The sequence below is a fragment of the Macaca mulatta genome, chromosome 15, assembly GCF_049350105.2.
Source record: "Macaca mulatta isolate MMU2019108-1 chromosome 15, T2T-MMU8v2.0, whole genome shotgun sequence".
Classification (NCBI taxonomy): Eukaryota; Metazoa; Chordata; class Mammalia; order Primates; family Cercopithecidae; genus Macaca; species Macaca mulatta.
Genome location: NC_133420.1, coordinates 92,340,259 through 92,367,597, shown reverse-complemented (window position 1 = coordinate 92,367,597; position 27,339 = coordinate 92,340,259). Strand labels below are relative to the sequence as shown.

General features: G+C 38.0%; 1 protein-coding gene across 9 annotated transcripts in view; it reads left to right on the top strand.

The window, feature by feature from the left end:
* The window catches only part of KDM4C (lysine demethylase 4C), a 415,179-nt gene that overhangs the window by 204,810 nt on the left and 183,030 nt on the right, over positions 1–27,339 (top strand). For all 9 annotated transcript variants that reach the window (XR_013404839.1, XR_013404840.1, XM_015117703.3 and 6 more), the window contains 4 exons: positions 12,459–12,652; positions 15,731–15,969; positions 17,914–18,236; positions 22,230–22,338. Coding sequence is in view for 7 of the 9 variants with exons in the window: in XM_015117703.3 (XP_014973189.3) it covers positions 12,459–12,652; positions 15,731–15,969; positions 17,914–18,236; positions 22,230–22,338 (865 nt within the window). In the remaining 2 variants the exon portion in view is untranslated. The remainder of the gene's footprint in view (positions 1–12,458; positions 12,653–15,730; positions 15,970–17,913; positions 18,237–22,229; positions 22,339–27,339) is intronic.

Sequence of the window (27,339 nt, the reverse complement as noted above, 5' to 3'; positions counted from 1 at the left end):
CAGGTCTTCTCAGAGAGAGGACCTCTGCTCTCTCTGATGTTGCTGTGGTTAAACAATAATTAAGTTAAACTGTTTTCACATATTTTATGGTTTCATAAAGAAAGAATGTAAAAGGAAAGTAGTTGAATTCTGCCCTTCTGAGTTGTAAGTTTACTTTGTTGGAACTGCTAGAATAATTCCAAGGTGAGGGTTCTTTGAAAATAGGCTTCCAAAAACCTTTGTAGTTCAATGCCAGTTACTTAATATTATCTTTGGACCTATGTTATTCATTTTCAGGTACTTCATAATTTCATATCTCTGTGGTTATAGGACGTCGTATTTTTGACATTTTATTAAAATTACTGTTTGAATCTATGTATTAAAGCGAGATGGTATTTTATATTGGGCTTTTAAAATAATCTGTTTTAGATTGAGTGTTTAAATTTTTTATATTGGTTCTGGGATATTGGAATATGTAACTTCTGTTGAGTTAATTGTGTGTGTGTGTGTGTGTGTGTGTTTTGAGACAGAGTCTTGCTCTGTCATGCAAGCTGGAGTGCAGTGGCATGATTTGGCTCACTGCAACCTCCACCTCCTGGTTCATATGATTCTTGTGCCTCAGCTTTTCGAGTAGCTGGGGCCACAGGCGCGGATCACCACACCTGGCTAATTTTTATATTTGTAGTGGAGATGGAGTTTCACCATATTGGCCAGGCTGGTCTCGAACTCCTGACCTCAAGTGATCCTCCTGTTTCTGCCTTCCAAAGTGCTGGGATTATAGACTTGAGCCATCGTGCCTGGCCTGGGTTAATTGTTAATTTCTATTTTGATACTTATTTCTTAACGCTGTAGAGCCAGAATTGCATTTTTATATGTATAAACTTTTCATATTGAAGGCCTTTTTGTATGTTCTGACTGACATTTAAAATGGTGGCTGGTTTAAACAGCTATCTAAAAATCAAGCCTCCACATTAGGAACATAGGGTTATTTTATCTGTTTACTTTTAGACCTGATATTCCAAGCATATTAACTGACTTTAATTGTTTTGAACACATGTAAAAATGGAAATGTAAATAGTCTGTTTTGGCAGATCCTTATATATACTGTTCCTTTATTGATTGTCTTGTTAATTTAACTTTTACATCCATACCTGGATCACATCATATGACTGTCTTACCTGCTAACCCATTCCATCCCTTGCTGACTATAAAACCGTTTTTTTCATATGTCAAATACAAATTGTTACACTCTGGTTTCAACTGTAGATGCATTTCCAGTAACAGACTGGAGGACCGTTTTTATTTAAAATTGTTTTCTATGTTCAGAGATGATTTTAATATTTATTTTGAGTGTCATATACTTAGAGATGAATATTAAGTGTATTGATTCTGCCTTAGCTGGTCCTATGGGTAAATATTTTCCGGATGCAGGACTACCTACTTGACATCTCTTTTCATACTCGCTGCTCTATGGATTTCTTTCTCAGGCCGTTGTTTCCCGTGTTGTGGTAAAGATGACTGTTAGCTTCTCTAGGATAACAAGCTACCGACACATTCCCACTGAACCCGTTGGTGTCGCTTGGGCCGTGTGCCCATGTCTGAACCAGTCACTGTTGCCATTGGGATGGAATGTTTGGCCAGTCTAGCCTCCCTAAATTACATGCCTGAGCTTGGGGGACAATCAAGGTGCTCCTTTTAGTCAGAAAGCATCCTAATGAAGAGAAATCTTAGGAACAAATCATGCGATGCAATTTTGTCATTTAATTCAGCCACATCGGTTCCAGTAAAATTTTTTGAAGAGATTTAATAATGAGTAATGATTTCTTATGAATAAAATAGCCCCATTAGGTTTCCCAAAACTTAACCAATGATGAACTTTGAAAACTTTTTAGACTTCTGCCCTCCCTCTTGTAGTTTACTTACTTATGAACCTTGGTCACTGTAATTGTACCTGTTGGGACACATTAGGCACCAAAATATTTGTAGAGTGAATGCTTCATAGCTGGTTACTGTGGACATACTGCTGTGGCACAAGTATTAAATTTGAACCGAAGATGGATGTAATTTAATATTTGGTTAAAGTGCTGGACTTCCTGTTAGTTTTCTTCCCAATATACATTTCATAGAGAGGGGAAATTAGAGCTTGTGGTGGCATAGGCTTCATGATTTTGCGCTGTGAAGGAAAGGCTTGTAATTTAGTCTTGGGACAGAGATTATATGGATCAGGTGTGATAATTTTGTGGCTAAGATGACTTAGAATAGTTGAGAAGCCATTTTCAACTTATTTCCTGTGTTCTTGGACAAAGGGAAAGACAAAGTATGAGCAGAATTGGTATGTGATAATTGTTTATTGCTATTTAAAAAACAATATTCCCACCTCCCCCCACCCTGACCCCTACCCCGGTCTGGCCCCCAGGGTTCCTCCTCTTAGCAACAGCTCATGGAACGTACCCATCGTTCCTTCTCCTCTACCCTCTTCTCCCTTTTAATTTGGTCTTTCAGACCCCCTGAGGAAAGGGTTTTGCATTTTGATTTAATGGATAGCTGCTGCAGCTTATATTTATGCACTGGTGGTGACAGCACATTCCTTTTTTTAAAAAAAAAGATTTAAAAAAATTTTTGTGACAGTAGATGGATTGTAATAGGCAGCCACATCTGAAGAAATAAGTGAAACTATAGCCGTGTAATGATTTCTTATTACACATATAGATGAGTAATCTTTACTGTGATTATTATATAAGTTATACAAATGTGGAGCTTTTTTTGGCTCTAGAAATATGGAATTGTTTTAAAGGGGTCTTTACTGCTTGGCAGAACATGGGGCTGATTTCAGCTGCATTTGTGATTCCTTTTTTGATTTATTCCAGTTTGGATTTAAATATATTAAAAGTGCCTGTGAATATGAGGACATGTAGATCATTAAAACTGCATTTATTATGTAGCCTGTTTTAACATTTGGACTGATTAATGAATCTCTGTAGAGTAAAAATACACCTGATAATACCAAATCACTTTCTAGATTTTATCAGCAGTCTCTTTGCCCCTCGGGTAGTCAAGGAATTCTTTTGTCCAGAGCTTGTTAATGATTCATTATATCAATGATGATTCTACATTTTATTTGAATTAACCAATTTCTTAACAAGTGTATGCATAGTTAGAAATCTGTATTGTAGTTTCTAGATGAATGTCATTTCCTGGGCAAATAAAGCTCCTTAATATTTATGACATGTTTGATATTAATTAAGGCAGACTTCCCTCACGTAGTAATGTAATACTTTAAGGTCATCTAATCAAGGGTTCTACACAATGATCAGGTAATTTAATTTAAAAATAACTTACATAAATAGAAATGAGGGAAGTTATTGAATAATTCAAATATGGTGAGTCAACATTTGATGTTAATTTTCATTTTTGACTTGTTTCTAACATTGCTGGCATTACTCTAGTGGGCTAGCCATCATTCAGCTAATATTTATGGAGCATATACTATGTGGTGATGACAGATACTGAGTGGTAAAACAGACCTGATGCCTGTCTTCACCGAGTGTAGGTTCTAGTGCTGAAAACAACTGAGAACTAAGAAAATACACAAAATACGATTACACATTGTGACAAGTGATCTGAAGGGAAAATAACAATGGGTTTCAAAATAAAACACCTTTGGTTTAAGATAGAAAGATCAAGAGTGACAGCGAGAAATCAAGAGAGAGACGTTGATCTCTTACTCGCTCCATCTGTTTAGTGGGGAGCCATTTCCTATTTTGTGAAAATAGAGGGGTGTGTGTGTGTGTGTGTGTGTGTGTGTGTTTGTGTATATATATCTACATGTGTGAAAAATATATATATATTTGTAGATATACATATCTACACATGTGAAAATAGAAAAAAAATACACACACACACACACACACACACACACACACACACCCCATTTTCTCTACCTAATGGTAATATGTTTTCATATGATTAAATATTCTCCCATAAAATCAGTTTACATGGCTATACCATACTTTCTTAAAAGAGTATCAGAAATTTTTTTTCTAATTTTGAGATATTTGATAAATGCAGATGAGCTGTGTGTTGTTAAAATTAAGTTGTATATTAATTCAAAATTATCTGCTTAGGAAAATGCCACCAATTGTGGTCATAGGTTATTCATATTTTAAAAGACTGTTAAATATTTTAAACATTCTGGTATATGTTGCCAAATTGTTGGCATGCTTTATTCTTACCACGTCACAGACTGGTTTAACGCAGCTTTGTTTTGCTATTTGTGAGTTTCATGTTAGGCAGCTAATGGTAACAGTCATGGGAGTTAGTTCTGCGTGTTGGATACCTGTTGGGTTTAAACTGATTTAAATCCTGTTCTTCTCATTTTGATTTGTTAGAATAATAATGAATCTTCTTTCAAGAAATGTTTCTCCATATTCTTCCTGTTTGATGATGTTTAAATTTGGCTAGAGATAAATTGTAAGAGCACTTAAATCTATTGTGCGTTTTTCTGTCTTCTGTTTGCTTTTTTTCTGATTCAAGTTTAATACATCTGTCTTTTGTCCACTTTAAATCATTTCATGAAACTAATAACAGAGAAAATATAATAGCGGGGCCAGACATAGTGTCATACTTGAGAGGGAAGGCAGGGATTGCTAGGTAAAGTGAATCTGAGATGCTGAATTATTTACTTATAGTACTACTGTTTTTATAGGGAAGTTTGGCTGAAAAAGTATGTTTTGTCATTGAATTGTCAAATTTTTATTTCAAAAACATGAATTGTTTTCCTTTTCTTATTTAGTGTTAAATTTCTGCTGCTGTTTTTTCCCCCAGATACGGGGTCTTGCTTTGTTTCCAGGCTGCTCTTGAACTTACAGCCTCAAGAAATCTTCCTGTGTCGGCCTTCCAAAGTGCTAGCATTCCAGGCGTGAGCCCCACTGTACCCAGCCCCTGACCATATTGTTAACATTAGAAAATCAAATAGACTAAAAGCATTACTGTCTTGGTCTAGTTAGCTTTCATTAGGTATTTTCCCGCTTTAAGAACAATACCAGAGTTTTCAGGTGGCAGGTGACATATAATCAGAGTACATGGAGTGCAGGTTATTGTTTTCAACATGGCTGCTAAATAAATCAAGGTTTCATTTTTTCTAGAGACTCACACTCAAAATTAGTATGACATATAGCATTTTAAAATGTGGTAACCTAGAGTTTATTTGAAAATTGTTATTTTTGTTTCTCTCAAGTGAGAGCACCCTTGATACACTATCTAGAGCTTCTCTTCTGGGTATTTTATTATGCATGCATAGCTAGTTTTAAATTTTTTCTCCTTATTGATTAACATCCTTGCCCCTTCCCTTCTTTTAAAACATTATTTCCTCATTAATATTTACCTACGTTCATACTGCTGTTTGACTTGTGCAGAAAAGATGGAAGAGGACAGGAGATGCTGTGTTATCTCATATTCAGCAGAAGTAGAAAAAGGTAAATGTCTTCAGCATCAGTCAGATGGTACTTAATGGCGGCCAGCATTGTGAAACCTGTAAGACAGCTAGTTCTGTATTCAGACCCCTTAAATTACTCATTATGTTCCTGTGTACTCAGTGGTTACGAAATTGAAAACCCAAAGAGGCTGGTGGGTAGGATACTGAATCTCACATGACTTAAACCCCTTTTTCCCCCAGTTACTATCCTTGTGACATCCAACAAGTCAGTTAGCATTTTTTGTGCCTCAGTTTCTTATCCATGAATTAGAATATGATGATTCAAGTGGATAACTTACTTCCTAAGGTTCATTCTGGGTTCAGGATGCCTTCTAATTGTATTAACTTAGTCATTTAAAAAGAAATATCTGAAAGAGTCTCTAACAAGGAAATCAGTATACCTGAACATTTTAATAAAAACATTTTAGGAGAAGGATTACATACAACATTATATTCAACAATATGCATCCGTGCCATTTCTGTCTGCTTTTTTTTTTTTTTTTTTCTTTTGAGACAGTGTCTTACTCTGTCATCCAGTCTGGAGTGCAGTTGTGCGACCTTGGCTCACTACAACCTTCGCCTCTTGGGTTCTAGCAATTCTCCTGCCTGTTTCCCGAGTAGCTGAGATTACAGGCATGCGCCACCATGCCCAGGTAATTTTTGTATTTTTAGTAGAGACAGAGTTTCACCATGTTGGCCAGGCTGGTCTCAAACTCCTGACCTCAGGTGATCTGCCCACCTCGACCTCCAAAAGTGCTGGGATTCTAGGCGTGAGCCACCACACCCTGCCTGTCTGCTTTCATATATGATCATGTAGACTCATACAAATATTTATGTTTATAAAGAATTTAGATCTCTAAGAGTGTGCCAAGCCCTATTTTTATCTGATCTTCCTCAGATTTATCATCCGTATAAACTGTGGCATGGAGTGCATGAATTCAGAACAAAATAACTTTATCTACCACTGAATACTAAAGAGTTCAATTTCATGCTGTTTTACATGGCACAGCAGGAGTGGATTGTTTAATATCTGTAACTCTGAACTTCCACAACCTTTCTGTCAGATATTCAGCTAAGTGTTGAGAAGCAGAAATTCTAAAAATAATTTCCACAGAATCTTTTGGAGACCCTGGAGCAAACTGTTTGAATCCATTCCCCTTCTTTTTGCATAGTTTTTGTCTATGTGAACAGTGCTCTCATGGGTCGGAAAGATTGAGTTTCTAGTCCCATACCTTAAATTACTTTATAATTGCCTTACTTTATAAGGGAGACATATCCTGGCACAGTGAAGCCTGCACATATTCCAGAGAAATTAATCTGAACCTATTAGAAGTGGGAGGAGGGAAGGAAACTTATTTTGGAAAATTGTTAGCTAGGCTGGTTAAACTCTATCAACACAGCATGATATCATGCATAGAAAGCAAATATAATGAGTCCCGGACGTTTATTTGCAGCTACAATTTCAGTTTGGCTATGGGTCATAGATAAAGAAGATTGAGATGGAAAAATGTGGCCATTTAAATTATAAAACATGTTATATGTATTGAATGTGGTTTTGTTTTGGAATTTCCACAGTAGATTGGGTAAGAGTATAGAACTGCTAGATTTGATTCTAGCAAAATCTCTGTTACTTATTAGGTATGTGACCTTGGACTAATTAATGTGTATCCTCCGAGCCTGTCTCTGTTTCCTTACATTTTTTTTTTAAGGTTATTTAACAAATATTTTTAAGGGACTCTTTAGGCACCTAGAATATACTTCTCTATAAGACAGACACTGTTTGCATGCTCATGGTTAAGAATAGAGTGGTGTAGGAAGGTCAGATGGGGCAAGGTATCTGAGATAATTCACAATAATGGTTCATTAGAAATAAAGTAAGAAATTCAGGGCCAGGCGCAGTGGCTCACGCCTGTAATCCCACCGCTTTGGGCGAGGCAGGTGGATCACCTGAGGTTGGGAGTTTGAGACCAGTTTGGCTAACATAGCAAAACCCCGTCTCTACTAAAAATACAAAAATCAGCCGAGAGTGGTGGCACATGCCCTGTGATCCCAGCTACTTGGGAGGCTGAGGCAGGAGAATCGCTTGAACCAGGGAGGGGGAGATTGCAGTGAGCTGAGATTGCGCCACTGTACTCCAGCCTGGGTGACAAAGTGAGACTGTGTCTCAAAAATAAAATAATTCAGTTAGGGTATTACACTTTTTTTTTTTTTTTTTTTTAGACTAACATATCTGAACTTGCACAGATCTACGTGATTATGAGAGTGTAGTCTGAGGAGCTAGAATAAAAATTACATGTCAGGCCTAATTAATGATTTTGGCCCTATTAGTTACCACCACCAGACATATTCTTGGTTAAATAAGAGGTTACTTTGATTCCTGACACTTAGCAGTGCTTTGTTACTTCTTAATATAGAAATAATGAAGAAAGAAATGATGAATAATTATGAATTATGAAGTCATAATACAAATTAGAAATGATTGTTAATACATTCTTAATTCTTATTTTCTTCACTAACATTAAGGTTGTTAGAAAATAATGAAATATCGAATGTCTCTTCCATTTGTTCATAATATTATATGTATAGTACTATTCAGAGGGCAACTTGTGTTAATAACATATAAACTGTTGGGTTCTTAAAGCCAGTGAATTGCAATTTCATTGAACATTTTGCATTTTAAAATTTTATACACAGTCCCATGTTTTTATACCTTATATATTGGAGGATGTCAGGCACATTTGCTTTGTGTTGGATAGAATATAGAATAGATGCCTTTTTCATTCTGTAGTTCTGATCTAATGTAATTTGTGCCTCAGAGATAATTAGCTGATAACCTTCAAGAGCAATAACATTTTTGGGAGAGGGGAGGCTGGAGTTTGATTTAAAAATTTAGGGTGTTTAAAACTAACTTTTGCTTTTTAAATTATCCATTCCCATTTCTTAAGGAAATAGCAATATGTTGTTTGTTTGTTTTTTTTTTTTTTTTTTTTTTTGGCATAAGTCATTTTTATCGGTAAATACATTTTTGGTGGCTACTCTAAAGGACAGTATTTCAGATCTAAAGGATAGGACAGGATAGGATAGATCTAAAGGTATGGTATCTACTCGTGCATCACCAGAAGACAACAATATGTGTTTCATTTGGGCTTATTTGTTTTTGAGACTGGGTTATGAGATTGTTTGTATTTTTAGTAGAAACGGGGTTTCAACATGTTTCCCAGGCTGGTCTAGAACTCCTGGGATCAAGCCATCCACCTGCCTTGGCCTCCCAAAGTTCTGGGACTACAGGTTATACCCACACGCCTAGTGTCATTTGGACATATTTAAATCTTCAAAATAAGAGTTTGCCATTGGCTCCTCCCTTCTTTATGATTGTCCTGTTCAACAAATCTAATTCATCTTCTACATTGGATTCTTTTCATAATTGTTGGAAAATTAACACTTTTCTATGAAAGACAGTAATTCTCTTTAAATTTTAAATATCCTCTTTAGGTTATGATATGATATGTTTGAAATTCACTAGAGTTTTATATTATGTAAACAAGAAAGGAACTTTTCCCCGGTATGTTCTGAAAGTTATTCTTCAATCCTGAGATTCAAGTGGATATTATTTCATGTCTCCCAAAACCGCATACATGTTGCCATGTAATACTAAGCTCTTATGTTGAAAGGAGGCCTATTTTGTTTTTTAAATACAGTGGAGAACGAAGAAGTCACATGAGTCGAACCCCTGCCTCCATCTTATTTTACCTTGCAGCATCCTACCTTGAACACCTGGGCAGTGTTAATTCATGTTATGGGCATTTCCTCTCATTAATGCCTGTCATCTTCTGGGCCTCCAGTTTCAGTTGTTTGCTCTAGATGTGAAGCCATGGAGTTGAGTCTGGTTGCAACATAGGATACAAACAGGAACTTGAGGTACACTGCTCTCACCTCTCCCGTGACAATGGCCCAGTCCTCTAGGATTTTCTCAATCTCCTAGAAGTCTGGGATTGCTCCTTCTGTTTGATTCTTCAGAAGCACCATGCACTTACTTCCCCTTGACCCTTAAGACCATTTGTTAGATGCAGTATTCTGATTCTTATTTCGTTTGTTGCTTCCACTTTTTCGGTAAGGCAAAATAAGATAACACTAGAAACCTCTATGTTCTTGTGGTCAGAATACTAAAAAGCAATTTGTATAAGCCAATTCTATTATCAGCCCCATGAGGATAGTTACCACTGTTCCTCCCAGTTTTTCAGATGGGGGAACTGAGGCACAGAGAGGTTAAAGAAGCTGTTGAAGATTTCGTAGCTTGTCAGTGTTGAAGCTGGAGTTTGAATCCAGTCTTCTAAACACTATTTGCATCATGGGTTTTACAGTTTCTCAGCAAATTGATATGGTGTTATCTTTTTCCCATCTTCCATTGCATAATAATTCCAAATAAACTTTAAAGGTGTAAACTTATCTTTTTATATTATCTTTTATACCGTTACTGAGATTGTAATTGTTGGTGGATTTAGGTCATTTAGAAAAATTTAGTGTAGGTGGGTTTTCTGGTTGATTTAATCCTCAAATAACAAATCTTAAGACACAGGGTGGCATGTTTCTGTACCTCCTGAAGGGTAGTTTGTTAGGGCTGTTGTAATGGCCCAATGAGGTTCTGTTGACTCAGTCGTTCTGCGTTTGTGGCTCTGTCCTTGGAGTCGTTCCTTTATTTTTTCCTGTCTCTGGTCCTTTCAGTTCAGGCCGGCAGCATTTCTGCCGGTATAAAAGTCTCAAAATCCTTGTCAGTCTTCTGTGCAGTTCATGGACATCCAACCATCAAGCAAGATGGTCCTGCACAGCTCTTTCCTGGATAACCACGTTCTCTGTTCCTGGCTTCTGCTGACACGCTTGATTGGATCCATGAGTCACATGCCTAATCTGTTCAGCAAGTTTGTCTAGCAATACCATCCTCCAGTCTCTGAGCAACCTCCTCTTTGACCATGGCTTATCTGCTGTTTCTGTTTAGGCTTCGTAGCATCATCTGAGCAAACAAGATGAATATTAATCAAGTCAAAGGTTTTTTTTCTGAGACACTTTCCTCAGAAATAGTGTTCTGTACCTCACCAGCTTATCTGCCCTAGGGATGTTACAGTTGTAATCATGATCAGGCCTACATTAGCTCATTAAAATGGGGAGCATCACTTTGTTCACTGTTTATTTTTTCTTTGTGAAGCAATCTGAGTAACACTTGAAGAAAGTTTCTTGTTATAAGTCCAAGCTTTTTTTCCGCTTTTGTCAATAGATTACATCTTAATCCAAAATATCTTTCACTTTCTCAGGACCCTCATTTTCTATATTCCAGTGGCAAGATAATTATAGCAAGATAACTTCGAACCCTCATTATACGTAACCAATAATAGAAAGCAGCGGTGTAGATAAATAGTATTAGGTTCAGAGGAACAGTTGGGACAGTTTATAGTCAGAGCTAAGGATGAAGTTTTGCTGGATAGCAGACTAGTATGCAGGAAGGTGGTGTGGTAGGAGGAAAATACTGAAGTAATGAAGCATATGGGGCATTTGGGCTCCCATGACTTGGGTTGAAGAGGAATATTCATGTTGACTTGCTGCGGGAGAGAAACCGGAAAATCTCATTGGTGGAGTAGAATCTTGGAACCCTTAATGCCAGGCTCATAAATTTAGACCTTATTCTAAAGGAAAAGCCAGGTGATTACACCTTATTGAACTCAGGAATGAAAGATTGTAAGATATTTGGGGGAGATGAAAGTAACAGCTATAATGATGGATTATTGTTAGGAGAAATGACAGGCAGGGAAATTAGCCTTCTATGCTAGGATTCAAGGCAGTGCAGCTGCAAGGATGCTGGCAGAAGGAATTGAGACAGGAGACACTGTATATGGAGACAAGGCTGAATTTTTAGGGGTGAAGGCGTAGGGAGTGTCTAGGAAATGTGGACTATGAATGTAGGAGAATAGAACTGTGGTATCATTTGGTATAGACAGTGTGGTTTGCAGTTGAAGACATTGAGTTTAGGTATTTTGAATGTAATGGTCATTAGGATGAGAACTCTGTGGTGGGAGTTTGGGTTTGGATATTATTAAGACTTTGGAATTAATTTGCATGGAGGTCATAATTGTATCACCAAGATATCTAAAGTCTTATTGTGTCAAAACTGTTCAGTCAGTCTGTTACCAGGTATGTTAGGGATTGTCAAGGTGTATCAATTAAATCTTGGAGATTATTTATGCACCACCATTTGAATGATAACTTCCCTGTTGCTTAGTGTTGGCCTAGACCTGATAAAACTTTGCGTGAAGTCTTTATAGAAAACTTGGTTAATAAGATGTGACTGATAACTATGTATTCATGAGCATTAAAGGCATAGTAGATCAAAATAATTTTTTCTTTGAACTTCTCACCTTTACCCCATGTCTTCATTTTAGTGGATATGTTTGTTGTTGTTGTTAATGGTATTGGATGTTGTATGTAATGTGATGTAGAAAAGGCTATTCATTTGCTCCTAATTTTGGGTTACCTTATGACAGTTTGTTAATAACCATAAATATAACAAAATATATCTTGGAGTAAATTTATCTCAACTCATTGGTTAAAGTATTCTAATCACACATTCATTGGGTTGTTTTATTTGTTGACAACCCAGGTTTTCGCTTTATAGACCTTTTAGTGCTCAGTTCATTGACACATCATTGTGATGCGCAGATAATCTTTCCATTGCAGACATGCTTCCAAATGAGCACTCTTTCCTTTTAGTTTTTCTTGGTACATAGTTACCTATGAGGTCCACAAACCATTATAACCACATTACAAATGTGAATATATAGATTCTTATCTCTATTCAGAAGAAATTGGGTTTATCACCCACTGAATGTTTGATGATGTAATGCATTATCCTCCATTATGTAGTGACTAAGTATTCATGGATGGTGTGTTCAAGGACTAACTCTGTGTTACTGTATAGTTAGTGAAACATTTAACACTCTCCAACCCGGTTGTGTTTCAGTGCACTTGCAGGAAAGACATGGTGAAAATTTCAATGGATATCTTTGTGAGGAAATTTCAGCCAGACAGGTATCAGCTTTGGAAACAAGGAAAGGATATATATACCATTGATCACACGAAGCCTACTCCAGCATCCACCCCTGAAGTAAAAGCATGGCTGCAGAGAAGGAGGAAAGTAAGAAAAGCATCCCGGAGGTAATGACCCCTCACCCCACTGACGCTCCTTGCCTGTAGTGTTTTCTCAGTTAAAATGGGTCATTGGATGTGGTGTTCTCAAAGGCAATCTACTTGCTTTTTCTATTTATTCATTGTAACTTAATACCTTTCTGAAAATGTGACACAAATTATTTTTAATTGTTAGATGTGTAATAAATACAATATAGGAAGAGATGTATATTTATTTTGTTTGAGAATATTCCTGAAGTTGCTGTACATGGCAAATAGAACAATATAGAATTTGTTAGACCACTTACATGAATGTATTTTATGTCTGTATTGTTCCTTTCTGTGCATTTCCATATGTTAATCAATAACTTGATTTTCCACTTTTTCATTTTGCCACCGTTTTGCTTTTTGGCTTTAGTGGTCATCTTCATTTGTCCAACATCCGAGCTACTACTCTCATCTAGATGCTTATATTTTGCTACATTTTATGCACTTGGTTTTATTCTTTCATAAGATGTAAAACACAGCACATGGCATTTCTGAAACATGCTTATCCTTGTGAACTTTATTTTCCATTCCGTCTTTGTGGCCAGGATCATTTCAAAAGCTTTTAGATCTGCTGTGGGCATCTTGTTGTTTTAAAACCTATTGAATAGGGTGTGTGTTGTATTGCTCAGGTCCTTAGGCTACCTTTTAAGGCTCTTATGTTTTCCAATTTTATATTAAATTTTCCTCTTCAATATTACTCATTGTTTTTCTTTCAGATTATAAAAGTAATATTTGTGCATTGGAGGAAATTTGTAAAATAAGGAAAAGAATAATGAAGGAATCCCATATCACTCATAACCTCACTATCCAGAGATAACCAGTGTTAACATTTTGTATATATCCTTTACCTATATATTTATTATGTATTTTATGAATATTATATATCTTTCCAAATCTGGGGCCATGCTCTATTAACAATCTGATGATGAGTTTTGAGTGTTTTTTTCATGTAACTGATTGATTTGCTGCAACATAATTTTTAATGCCTGCATGTATTTTATCCCCTGTAGAGTGTTTCCACTTTTTTGATACTAACTAACACCATAATTTTACATCTTTGCCCAGACTTATGATGCTTATTTTCTGTCTTTTCTTTTCCCTGATATTTATTTTCTGCTAATTTAAAATGGTAGTGAGTGAAAGAACCAACATGGAGCCAAACTTCGGCATTTTGTAAGAGCTAGACCTGAGGTGCAAAACTAACTCAGGTGTTGATATTTCACCCTATAGTTTACCGCAATGATTGTCAGTGTGTTTGTTAGTAGGTCAGGACCAACATTTTAAAATGAGGTGGTAAAATAGAATAAAAACGATTGTAGTGCTTCCTCTGTGGTAAGGGCAAATATTCACTCATGACGTGTGAGTATGTGTGTCTGTGGTATGTAGTGCCACTATCTGAAATGTATAACTCACTGTGTGTTACATTCAAGAAGAGTTTGAGAAATACTAATTTGGACAGTCAGTGTCTTTGATAAATGTGTTAATTCATAGCACGAAAGAACCCAGCATTGGAAGGAGGCAGTATCCAATCCTGAGTTCAGAATACATACCAGTAGAACATCTTGAACATTGTTCTTTAGTGGATGGAAAACACAATATTTTCATTAGGTGTATGACTTGGTTTCCAGTTATTAACCACAGTGGGCCTTTTGGGTTGATAGAGACCATAGATTTATGACACTTGAAGAGATCGAAATGCTTGTCAGTAGGTTCAAATAATCAATGGAACTTGCTTACCTAGTTAGAAAGCCTGACTATGGGCTTGTTTAATATGCTCAGCCTTGTAGCTTGATATTTAGAGATTATTGATCTCCCTTTGGAAATATCCCATTTAGGGAAGTCTGATGAAGGAAATGATTCATTGACGTCTCAAGCACATGTCAGCCTTCTTTTTTTCCACACGTACTACACTGTTTATAATGTTGAGATTTTCCTAAATCAGCCAATGCATGGATTTGCAACAAAAGTAATGATGGTGATGACAGTACTACTACTGTTACTGCCATCAGCAGCAGGGAAAGCTGATTTATATAGGTTATCGCTGGCCACCCTATTCTCTGCAATCTCTGACATCGTACAGTGCTTAGTCCTGTGGTAGTTTCTCGGGTGTGTGTAATACATATGGGTGTGTTTTGGACACTGTTGCTTTGAGTTGATTTGTAATTGTTCCTAGTTGTTAGGAATGTTTGTTTCATATGTAAAAAGCATATATGCCAAAGCTATCAAGTGACTAGCTGGAAAATAGAGAGGAAGAAGATAAAAATTGTGTTCACTCTGAAAATAGTATGTTGATGTATGATGTTAAATACATAAAATTAGGCTGAATGTGGTGGCTCATGCCTGTTATCCCAGCACTTTGGAAGTCTAGTGAGGGAGGATCACTTGAGGCCAGGAGTTCTAGACCACCCTGGGCAATATAGTGAGACAGTGTCTTTATGAAACACACACACACACACACACCCACACCCACCCCCACCCGCACCCACACCCACAACCACGTACCAGTTAGCCTTGTTTCTGTTTTAAATCCTTTAGCTGTTGATGAATTGACATTTAATTTGAACTATTTTCATACATACCTGATAATTATACAAAACTAAATGAAAAGTAGTCAGTGGTTTACCTTGAAATATAAAAAATTTACTTTTAGCACTAGCCTTACAGGATATCCTGATTTTTCATTTATTTTCTTCATTATCTAAATATTTTATTGATTGATTTTATTTCTCTCTCATTTCAACATTTTTTACTTTATTTTTATTTTCAGACTTTTAAAACGTTGCTACAAAATTTTAGCAATGGCCCTTTTTCAAAATAATGTTTAATAATCAATTATTAACAGTTGTGTGAATTTTAAAATTTTATTGATTGATCTGAGAATTGTTCTTAAGATTTTGATTTCAAATTTAATCTTTCAGTTGTGAACATTGACTTGGCATAGTGATTAACAATGTCAGTTTTTTCCTTCTTTAAGCAAGTGAAAATGACATTTATATTGGGATGTGTTTTTCATATTCATTGCAGACATCCCGCTCTGACCACTGCTTCTCTTGTTGACAGCTTCCAGTGTGCTAGATCTACCTCTAAAAGGCCTAAGGCTGAGGAGGAAGAGGAAGTGTCAGCTGAAGTCGATGGGGCAGAGGTCCCTAACCCCGACTCAGGCACAGATGACGTCAAGGTCAGTGAAAAGTCAGAAGCAGCAGCGAAGCTGAGGAACACAGAAGCACCTTCAGAAGAAGAGTCCTCTGCTAGCAGGATGCAGGTGGATCAGAATTTATCAGATCATATCAAACTCTCAGGTGAGAAGATGGTTGATTATGTTTCACATATAAGTAGTAGGTGGTTGATGATCAGATGTCTTAAACCGATGTTCACTATGACAAGTATCTGACTAGTCCACATAGCTTAATCAATAATCTACCCAAAGTCATGGGGTAACTCAACCAAGAGTCCCAGGGGATATTATACAAAGCCTCACTGCTGTGTGTCGCAGAATTGTGAGACAAGCAGCCAGCAGTGCCTATTTGGTTTAATAAAAAAGAAGAGACTAAAATGATTATTATTTTTTTTTTTTTAGTGCAACTCAATTTACAATATACGTTTTTGGAAGGCTTCTTTTGAATTCACATGAGTAGAGAAAACCAATTATCGATAATTCTTTGTAGATTCTTAGCTTTCGACTTAAGAAGAAAATAAAGATCAAGGTTTTAAGAACAACAACAATAATAAAAAGTCAACCTAGTGAAATGACATGTATAGTCCCCTCGCTTCTCTTCTGTACTAAAGCAATTGTCTAAAAATCTCAGCTACTTTGCCTTTTCTCCCTTTGGTAGCATATTTTTCTGAAACTGCTTTAATGATTTGCCTCTTTCATATTTGTTGGAGTTTTTGTCTCGTAATAATCATGCTAATTCCTGTGTTCCTCTCATACCTCTCATCCTGTAAATCCTTCCTCATGGGATTCCCCACTCTGCCAGAATCTGACTCCCTCTGCTGCTTCCCCCTCACTCATGGCACCATTGCTCTTGCCTGGACAACTGCAGCAATTGCTTCCTTCTTATTCAGGAGTATCAGCTGTAGTCACGCCAGCTAGTCAGTTCTCCAGGTGACCATCAGAGTGATCCTTTAAAAGAAAAAAGCTTAGGTCTTCTCACTACCATCTTCTTAGTATTATTCCACCTACAGTAAAAGAAAAAGTCCTCATATAGTCCTGAACTGGTCCTCAGCTGCTTCTCCAGCGTCATTGCCTTTGCTCTTGAAATAGCTGTGTGGATAGAGTTGAAACCACAGAACTTTAAAAAAATGAGTTTATGTTTTGGTGGAGAGCTAGGCAAATAACCACATAATTACAATCCAGTGTGGTAAGTAGCATTATAGAGATCGCTTAGGATGTTGCTGGTTTACCAAGGAAGGACTTCAAACACACAAAAGCTGGAGAGCCAAGGTTTCTTGGCAAAGGTGATATCTGAATTGAGTTTTGATGAATGGATACGAGATAGCAAGGTAGAGAAGGTAGCGAAGGGAATTACAACAGATGCAGAAAAGAGAGTTAGGCAATACATATGGATATTTCATTATGGTCCTTTTTTTTTTTTTTTTTTTTTTTTTTGAGACAGACTCTCTCTCTGTCACCCAGGCTGGAGTGCTGTGGCACAATCTTAGCTCACTGAAACCTCTGCCTCCCAGGTTCAAGCAATTTTCTTGCTTCAGCCTCCTAAGTAGCTGGGACCACAGGTGTGCGCCACCATGCCCAACTAATTTTTATATTTTTAGTAGAGCTGGGGTTTCGCCATGTTGGCCCGGCTGATCTCGAACTTCTGGCCTCAAGTGATCCACCTGCCTTGGCCTCCCGAAGTGCTGGGATTACACACGTGAGCCACCGTGCCCGGCCCCTCATCATGCTTTCTCTTACACTATGTTTAATTAGCCAGTTTATGAATTGCTGGATGGTTTTGCCTAAGGGCCCTCAATTTCATTAGTTCTGTCACTCTATGGTTCTTTGCACAATGATCTCCAGGTTTTGAACCCTGGCATAATACTTAAGTAGAAGAACTGGATTGTTCAGAATCAGAGCTAGTATGTTTGGGTACAAATGAGGCTTGTTTTGTGTGTGTGCATGTATGTGTGTGTGCATGCGTATGCATGTGTGTGTAAGATATGGAATCAGTTGGGAATAATTTACTAATTCTACTTCGTAATAATACAATGCAAGATTTATTAACAGTCTTCTGTTTTATCCTCAGGAAACAGCTGCTTAAGTACATCTGTAACAGAAGACATAAAAACTGAGGATGACAAAGCTTATGCATATAGAAGTGTACCTTCTATACTCAGTGAGGCTGATGATTCCATTCCATTATCTAGTGGTTATGAGAAGCCCGAGAAATCAGACCCACCCAAGCTTTCATGGCCAAAGTCACCTCAGTCATGCTCATCAGTGTCAGAGAGTAATGATGTGTTAACAGAGGAAGAAGAGAGTGATGTGGAGAGCCATGGGAATGGCCTTGAACCTGGGGAAATCCCAGCGGTCCCCAGTGGAGAGAGAAATGGCTTCAAAGTCCCCAGTGTATGTGGCAATATCCATTTTTACCATATTCATTATATGGTGAGAGCACATTTTGAAAACAACATTCTGTGCACTGAAATCCTCCTTTAGGGCACAGATAAATAACATTTTACATTTGTGGGTCTTAATCATTTTCATTCAGTAACTGGGAGGTAAGCCTTCTGTGAGCTGTGGCTCACATAGTGATAATTCAGCACACGCAGCTTATGGCCACGTGTCGACGCTTGGTTGTCTTTTTTTGTTAAAAAATTAAACTCTTTATTTTGAGGTAATTGTAGATTCATATGCATTTGTGGGAAATAGTGCACAGTGATTCTTTGTACCCTTTACTCAGTTTCTCCCAATGCTACCGTCTTAGAATACTATAGTACAAAGTCACAGTCATATTGACATTGATACAGTAAAGATTACAGAATTGTTCTGTCACTTGCAGAAGAATTCACCTGCTGGGCACTGACTACTTTCTGCTAATAGTTAATTCCTCCTGGTCCCAGCCTTCCCACAGCTTCTGTTTCAGTGTCAGGACTCACCTGGTCGTGCTTTCTTCTTACTCTTTCCTCATGGACCCTGAATCTCAGGACCAGGGTGACCTTTCTTGTCCTGCCCCCTCCTCGAAAGAGGTCTCTGCCTCTGAGGAAGGACCCCTCTGTGTTATTTAGCTTCCCATTGTGACTTTTTGGAAAATTGTACAATATTGTCCTTGTGCAGTATTACTATTCCATATTCAGTAGAAACTGTCCATGTAGCCATAAGAGTGGATCAGGGGAGCTAGGACTGTCTGTAGCAATTGTCAGAATTCAGTACTTTTTTTGATGTATCCAACCTTGATTAGGGAATTCAAGTGGATGAGGAAGGAGTAATTGTTTGAACTGACAAGTTGCGCTGGCTGCAGAACAGACACTGCTCCTGCTCGTTTCAACTCAAAACAGGTCTTTGTGTCCCTGAGTAGGAGCAAGGGAGGTTGTATAAGGATAGCAGCTTTAAATACCCTGCTTCTCATCAGTCGCAAAATGTTAATTAAATCTACTTTTCTGATTTGACCCAATAGCGTTTATCTTTTTATGTACAATTGTATATCTCATTGAATTTATAAAACATGAAAGATGAAAAAAAATATGGTCTGGTTTCTTTGAAGAGGCGCCTAAGAGTAGTCTGAAAATGGCATTCACATACTAGTAAGCAAAATTTACAATTTTGGCCAAATGTGGTGGTTCATTTCTGTAATCCCTGCACTTTTGAGAGACCGAGGTGGGAGGATCCCTTGAGCCCAGGGGTTCGAGATGAGCCTGGGCAACATGGTCAGACCCTGTGTCTACAAAAAAATTAAAGAAAAATTTAGTGGTGTGTGCCCGTGGTCCTAGCTACTAGGGAGGCTAAGGTGGGAGGATCACTCGAGCTCAGGAATTTAAGGCTGCAGTGAGCTGTGATCCCACCACTGTGCTCTATCCTGGGTGACAGAGTAAGATACCCTGTTTCTTAAAAACAAAGACGGGGGTACAGGTGCAGTGGCTCACGCCTGTAATCCCAGCACTTTGGGAGGCCGAGGTGGGCAGATCACGAGGTCAGGAGATCAAGACCATCCTGGCTAACACGGTGAAACCCCGTCTCTACTAAAAATACAAAAAAATTAGCCGGGCCTGGTGGTGTGCACTTGTAGTCCCAGCTACTCGGGAGGCTGAGGCAGGAGAATGGGGTGAACCCAAGAGGCGGAGCTTGCAGTGAGCCGAGATCGCACCACTGCACTCCAGCCTGGGCGACAGAGTGAGACTCTGTCTCAATAAAAAAAGGAAAAAAAATTTACAACTTAATTTCATGAATGAGTTAAATGTAGCCGAGCAGATATTCTTTGGACAGGTGAGTCAGTCAAATGCCCGCTTTAGTTACATTTAGTGACATTCTTTAAAGTAGAATGGAGCTGAAAGGTTCAGATTTCTTTGCTCTCAAGGAAGGTGATTATAGATCTAGTGCTCTTTTCCTTCATCTTTATCATTTCCCAAGCAAAGACTGACAGCAGAGAAACCAACATTGCTATTGAAGGTTGAGAGGCTTGGCTTTCCCATAAGAATAGCTGCATGACATTCTTTTCTTACATCGTGGTGTTGGATAACTCCTAGATGTAATACCGCCCCACTTAATTTTTGTGTAGTTTTGGTCAGTGTTTTTTAGTCTTCAGTGTAATGCTCTGTGTATGCTGATAGCTGCTAGTGTTAGTTGATCTACTCAGTAAGTATTAAGGTTATTTTTTAAACTCTGTCTACCCATCCATCCATCCATCTTGGGCTCCATGCTGTGCCTGGAACACACCACATATGTTCTCACTTTACGTGCTATTCTTGCTCCCCCAAATACTCCTCCCCCAGATAATCATATGTATGCACTCAAAGTTCCCCTCAAGTATCACTGTATCAGAAAGGCCTTCTCTGATTACCCTATAAAACTGCCCCTCCCCATCACTTTCTGTTCCTTTGTCCTTTATTTTTCTTCGTTGCATATTTACCGAGTAGTATCTGATAAATACAATTTATTCATTTATTATATATTCCCTTACACCTCTATAATCTATGCTTCTTGAGAGCAGAAACCTGATGTAATTTATCCTGTTACAGCTCCAGCTATGACAACAGTATGGTGCACAGTAGTGTGGTGATATTTCTTCTTGGCTGAGTTACAATTTCCCATGTTGTTTTTTAGCTATTATAAACATAGATAGCTGTCATCCTATATTGCATTTGTCATTATTTTCTTATTCCTAGCTTTGATTACAATGGTCTTACATATTTTCTTAGAATCATATGTTGGAGTCAGAGGCCAGAGTAGTTTCTCTGTATCTGGCCACTGCTTCTTCAGCTTACCAGGAAGAAGACTAAGATTGTTTTCTTTCATAGTCACCTCTTGATGTAAGCCCGCTGGGTTCAAACTCTCTCTGATATCCTCTTTCCCCTCCCCGTGCCTTTAGAAATTTTGTGTTGTGCAAGCAAGAGAGCTTAAAAGGTGGGTCCTAGCTGGAAGGTGTACGGATACACATGACTTTCTACCTGGGAAAGGAATATATAGTCTGTAAATCCCCGGACAGAAAAATCATTGGTAAAATTTAAGTGGTTTCAACATGGCATTAATGTATCATTTAAAAAGAGAATACTTTTGGTTTCTTGTTTGACTGTTTATGTATGTGATCTAGAAGTGGTGATTCATTTCTGAATGGAAAGAAGTATACAGCCTCAACTTTGCAGGATTGTCTTCTCTGGGAGGATAGAAAATAAAATTCCTTGCTAAATGTTAACATGGGAACATCTTAGAGGTGATCAAGAGCCACAGTCCTGTATTTTTATGAATGCAATCTTAGATTTACTTATTTATTTTTGGAGACAGGGTCTTGCCCTGTCACCCAGGCTGTTGTGCAGTGGTGTGATCTTGGCTCATTGCAGCCTCGACCTCCTGGACTCAAGCGATCCTCCCACCTTAGCCTGCTGAGGAGCTGGGACCACAGGCATATGCCACTAGACCTGGCTAATTTTTTTTTTTTTTTTTTAAATTATTGACACGGAGTCTCCCTGTGTTGCCCAGGCTAGTCTCAAGCTCCTGGGCTCAAGTGATCCTTCTACCTTGGCCTGCCAAAATGCTGAGATTATAAGCATGAGCCACTGTGCCTGGCCTATAATCCTAAATGTAGATTAGTTGTAAGACCTTTAGAAAACTTGCTAACTGCTTAGCTTATTGCAGGTTTAATAGGCCTACCCTGCCCTACAGCTTGTGTTTTAATACAAAGTAGAAGAAGAGTTAATTGACCTCTGGGTAAAATTACTAGAATTGATTCCTATTTCTTTTGACCTTAAGGTTAAATTTCTTAAAGGACTAATTCCTCAAGAGGTAAACAGCCACAAGATTTCCTCAACATTAAGTTATAAATCATTGTGAACGGTAGGTTTTTTTTTTTTTTTTTGGTAGTTTGTTTTTGATAATGGTATTTCTCCACCATTTTTGTTCTGTAACTAGATAACAGAGGGAGAGAACAAAACTTCTAAGAGTTGGCGCCATCCACTTAGCAGGCCTCCAGCAAGATCCCCGATGACTCTTGTGAAGCAGCAGGCACCAAGTGATGAAGGTGAGATGGTGACCCTTTTAGGATTTTTTTTTTGGTATGTAAAACAAACTATTGTAGAAAAATTGCTGGATAGAAAAAAAAATTCAACAAGTAACAAATACATACTATTAGGAGATCATACATAATAAACAATTTACAGGTAAAAGGAATTTGGAACTTAAAGAGTCACTTCATATAAGCTAGCCTTATTACTGGTAAAAGTCTTCCAGGTTTATGTCATGGGATAAAATCAGTCGGCCTTGACATTTGTTTTAGGGTTCTACAGAAGAAGCTGAGACTCATTTCCTAAACATGCTGGATTTTAGAGTTAACATGCTGTAGGTTTCTTTACAGTGTCTTTACTTTTAACTTGAACTCTTTACATTAATTTAACCACTTTCAGTAAAAATCTATGTGCCATATCCTTTTTCCGTATCCTTTTGTAACTGGTGTGGGTTGAAACATCCTTTTTCCTTCACTAGATTGCTGTGATGCAGCTGGATGTAACGTAGTTTCATTTATAATCATTTACCATTCCTGGATGTAAATTTATCTTTTTCCCCTTTTTGTCCTTTTTTAAGACAGGGTCTCGCTCTGTTATTCATGCTGGAGTGCAGTGGAAGGTGATCATGGCTCACTGCAGCCTCAACCTCCCAGGCCTAAGTGATCCTACCTCAGCCCCGCAAGCAGCTGGGACCACAGGCATGCACCATCACGCTTGGTTAATTTTTTAAAAAAAATATTTTTGTAGAGATGGGTTTTGCTATTGCCCAGGCTAGTCTTGAACTCCTGGGCCCAAGCAGTTCTCCTGCCTCAGCCCCGCAAAGTGCTGAGATTATAAGCATTAGCCACTGCGTGCCTGGTTACCCTTCTTACCTTTCTTTCATAAAAAAGAAATTTTTATTGCCTCAAATTAAAAATCAGATCCGTGACTACTAAGTGTCTTGTAAATGTCTCTTAGCATGAAGAGAAGGCCTTGTTTTTTCTGTGTCTAGAGGATTAATTCAGGCAGGCTTTCTGTTAAGAATCCTTCTCTGAAGTATTCTCCAGTTTTACTTATGGAAATTATTAACTAAGGTCACGTGTCTGTGAGAATGCTGTTAAGTGAGTAACAAGAAGCTCAAGTTTCTTGTTTAAATAAATTTATCAGAGTAGATAGATATCTTTCACAGATTTTTTCCCCTCTTTCCCTCACTTTTCACTTACGTTCTATGTTTAGTGAGAAAACAAGATCATGGCTGGGCATAGTGACTGATGCCTGTAGTCCCAGCTACTTAGGAAGCAGAGGTGGGAGGATTGCTTGAGCTCGGGAATTTGAGACCAGCCTGGGCAACTCGGGGAGACCCTGTATCATAAAAAAGTAAAAATATCATGAATGTAGGGATTAGGGATCACAGTAGTTTCTATAAAACCAACCCACGGTTGAATTCTAACTCTTGTAATAGAAGTAATGCGACGTATTTGCATTTATTTCCGTATATCACAATGTTGAGGTTTTTTTTTTTTTTTTTGCTACTTTATTATACCCAGTACAAACCATTTTCCCTTTAGTGTTAAGACAATTATAGGACAATTCTGTGTAAAGTAATTAATACTTAATGTACAATAGTCATGATTGTAATTACCCTTTCCCATGGTAGACTCTCTTCAGTATAACTTTTCTGAAGGAAATAGGCTATGCTAAGGCTGTACCAATACGTGGAAAAGGCTGCTTTCTCCTCTGTCCTTATTTGCCTAGGAAGTTTATTTTGATATGGGCCATCATAAATTGGCCCAGAGTTTCTTTTTGGAAAGCAGTTCTGATTTCAGTTTGTATAGCTTGCAAAATTTATAAATGGATTGGTTTGATGAAGTCGTCTCAAGGGTTTGAGGTTAAATATTTTGTAGAAATGATGATTGTAGCTTTTGCAACAGTCTTTCTTTCCTTTCTAGTATGTTAAGGACCCCTGGTGACCTCTGGGGATTTTTCAGAATTGATTAGAAAAATCAGAGAAGTTTTGTGATGGCTTAAGGTTTTTACAAGCTTTCAAACTGAGAACAGAGAATATTCTGTTGCCTGAAGTAAATTATTTGCATCACTGGGAACTTGAATGTTACCTCAGCCATTTGCCTCTGTGTCTAAGTTGCTTGCAAAGTTGAAAGTGAATAAACGTTATCATTGTTAGATTGTGATGTGCAGTGAGTTTTGTGCTCACTGGGAGCATACAATTCCAAATCCAACTTGTTTTGGGGATTTTCTGCGCTCACTAGTCTGCTCCTTTTGCACTCCTCATATATAGGAACATAACTATATTAGAGCATCGGAGAATTTTGCATCTTTAAACAACAATCAGTGTCTTCTATTGGTGAATGAGCGTTTCTCTATTGAAGCTGGAAAGTTTCTCCCTAACAGAAAGGCTGCACAGGGGAAAGTGACTTGGTCTAGGACCTCTGGGAGCTGCTATGCCACTGAGAGATGAGCCACTTGTACATTGCTCTTCTCTTTAGGACAGTGCAGTGGCTCTTTGATACTCAAATAACCTGAAATGCCATAGATCATTCTGACTGGTGGCACATCCTGTAATTACAGGATCAGGAAGGACTTCGTGACTCTTAGCCTGTTATTTTCTGGGAAAAGATTTTCCATGTTGAACAGCAAAACATGAAAGTTGGTGGTGGTGGAGAAGAAGGGTCTATATAATAAAAGAATGATGATTAGAATGTGTCTTTACATAAAAATTAGCATCTAACTTACTCTTTTTTGATGAAAAATAATCTTAAATATATACTGCATGTTTATATTTTATAATTTAAATGAAAATACTGAACTCTTTTTTTCTTTTAATTGAAATGTTTTTCAGTTGCATTTTTTTCTAAGGTTAGACAGCTGGATAAGGTGACTGAAACTTCAATTGAAATTCTGTTTAATGCCCAGTTGTTTAAAAATTATACAAATGTATTGAAACCTAGACTGATAAGCAAAGCTGTTTGGGTTGTTTTATTCTCGAAGCATCCAGGGTATGTAGGTATTCTTCTGTTGCCATTTGTTGATATTATTGGCATATTCCTGCTCTTTTCTGAGTTCACTGTCCATAGGGAAGGAGGATGTATATGAAGTGCATGGGTGAACTGTGCATGCTCTCGTACACCCATGCACTTAGGGGAGAGGGCAATGCTCTTTCTCTGGCCATGGAACATATTAGAAGTGATGAACCCTGAGGGGCAGCCAGCTTAGAAATCTGTGGCAGTATTTCTTTCTCTTTCTTTCTTTCTTTCTTTCTGTCTGTCTGTCTGTCTGTCTGTCTGTCTGTCTTGTTTGTTTTTGGTTGGTGAGGATGCCTGCTCAGAAGCTCTCATGTTTCCTGGAATTGTAAACTGCTTCATTACAGGTTAAATGCTCAATTTCTCTGTGTGGCTTTGAAGCCAGTTGTCATTCAATGCTACCTTCTCTCTAGCTTCATTTTCCTCAGCTTTCCTACATGAGTCTTCCTTTCTGTTTAGACCGTCAGTTCTTTAACTTTTCAGCACCAGGCACTGGTTTTGTAGAAGACAGTTTTTCCATGGATGGGGGTGGGGGGATAGGGGTGGAGATGGTTTTGGGATGAAGCTGTTCCACCTCAGATCATCAGGCATTAGATTATCATAGGGAGTGTGCAACCTAGGTCCCTTACATGCAAGGTTCACAAGATGGTTTGTGTTCCTATGAGAATATAATGCCACTGCTGATCTGACAGGAGGTGGAGCTTAGGCCTCTCTGCTCACCTCTTGCTGTGTGGCCTGTTTACTAACAGGCCACAGACTGGTACTGGTCTGTGGCCCGGGGGTTGGGGACTCCTGATTTAGACAACTTCTTCCTTACCCTCCCCCTGCTGCTTTTGCTTCCATGCATTTGCCCAGGCTGTTACATTACCTGTGGCACTCTTTTCCTTCTTGGAATGTTTCAATCCCTTGTCACCACTCACCTCTCCTCTTCCACCTCTCCTGCCCATAGACTCCATATGTGCTTGGTTCTCTTGCACCACTGATCACCTTACACTGTGATATGTTCTTTGTCTTCCATGTGTCTGTCTCCCCACTCTCATTCCTCTCCTTTGCTTCCCCTATCATGCTTTTGGTAGTGAACATTTCACTGCAATCATGGTAGCTTAAATCACGGATTCAAGAGCAGGAATACCCTGGATAAGGCAATCACTAATCCTTGAAATCAGCCATTAAAAAGTTAAATACCTCAATGTGTTACATACTGTCATATTAAAAGAAAAATGTAAATCGTTGTCCAGGAAATAGTCTCCCTATATATGTGTATAGAAAAACATGTTGTTTTAATTACCTGTAGAAATGTGATAAATTATATATTTAATATGTCAGCTCTTTCAGTTTTGTATCTTGACAGAATTGAAAATCTCTTTACCACTGTACCAGCTTCTATAATTACCTCAAAGTTAAAATGCAGCTGACCCATTGCAGATGTGGCTGGTGCCTTGGAGTTTGAGGGCTTTGGAGCTGTGACATCACGTTGGGTCAGTAAGTGACTGTTTCTTAAGGACTAGTTTATTTAGGCTATGGTGGTTGTACAGGCTACGGTGGTCCTGAGAGTGATTTTTTTTTCCCACCCACAACAAAGGAATGATGCATACACTATTGTCTTCAGCACGTTAATTAGAGAATGGGTTTTTTCCTAGGATTTTTTTTTTCTTTTGATTGCTGAGAAAGGAGTGTCGTATGAGGAAGAAAAGAAGAAAGATCAAGACTAAGTCAGTTCAGGAGAAGTCCCTAGTAAACTTAAATTTCCTACTCTTTGCAATTTGTATTTCTGTTGTTTTATAAAACCATTCTTTGAAACATAAATGTGTATATAATGTTTTCAAACTATCATGTTTAGTACACTCGGGATAATGCATCCGATATAAGGTTAAGTGGGAAAATACAGTTCAACTAGGTTTGTTTACATTGGAAACATTTTGAGGCAAGTAATTATCTTTTGATGGTTTCAGAAAGTACTTACACCTTTGCAGGTTTTATTTTTTATTTTTTTATTTTTTG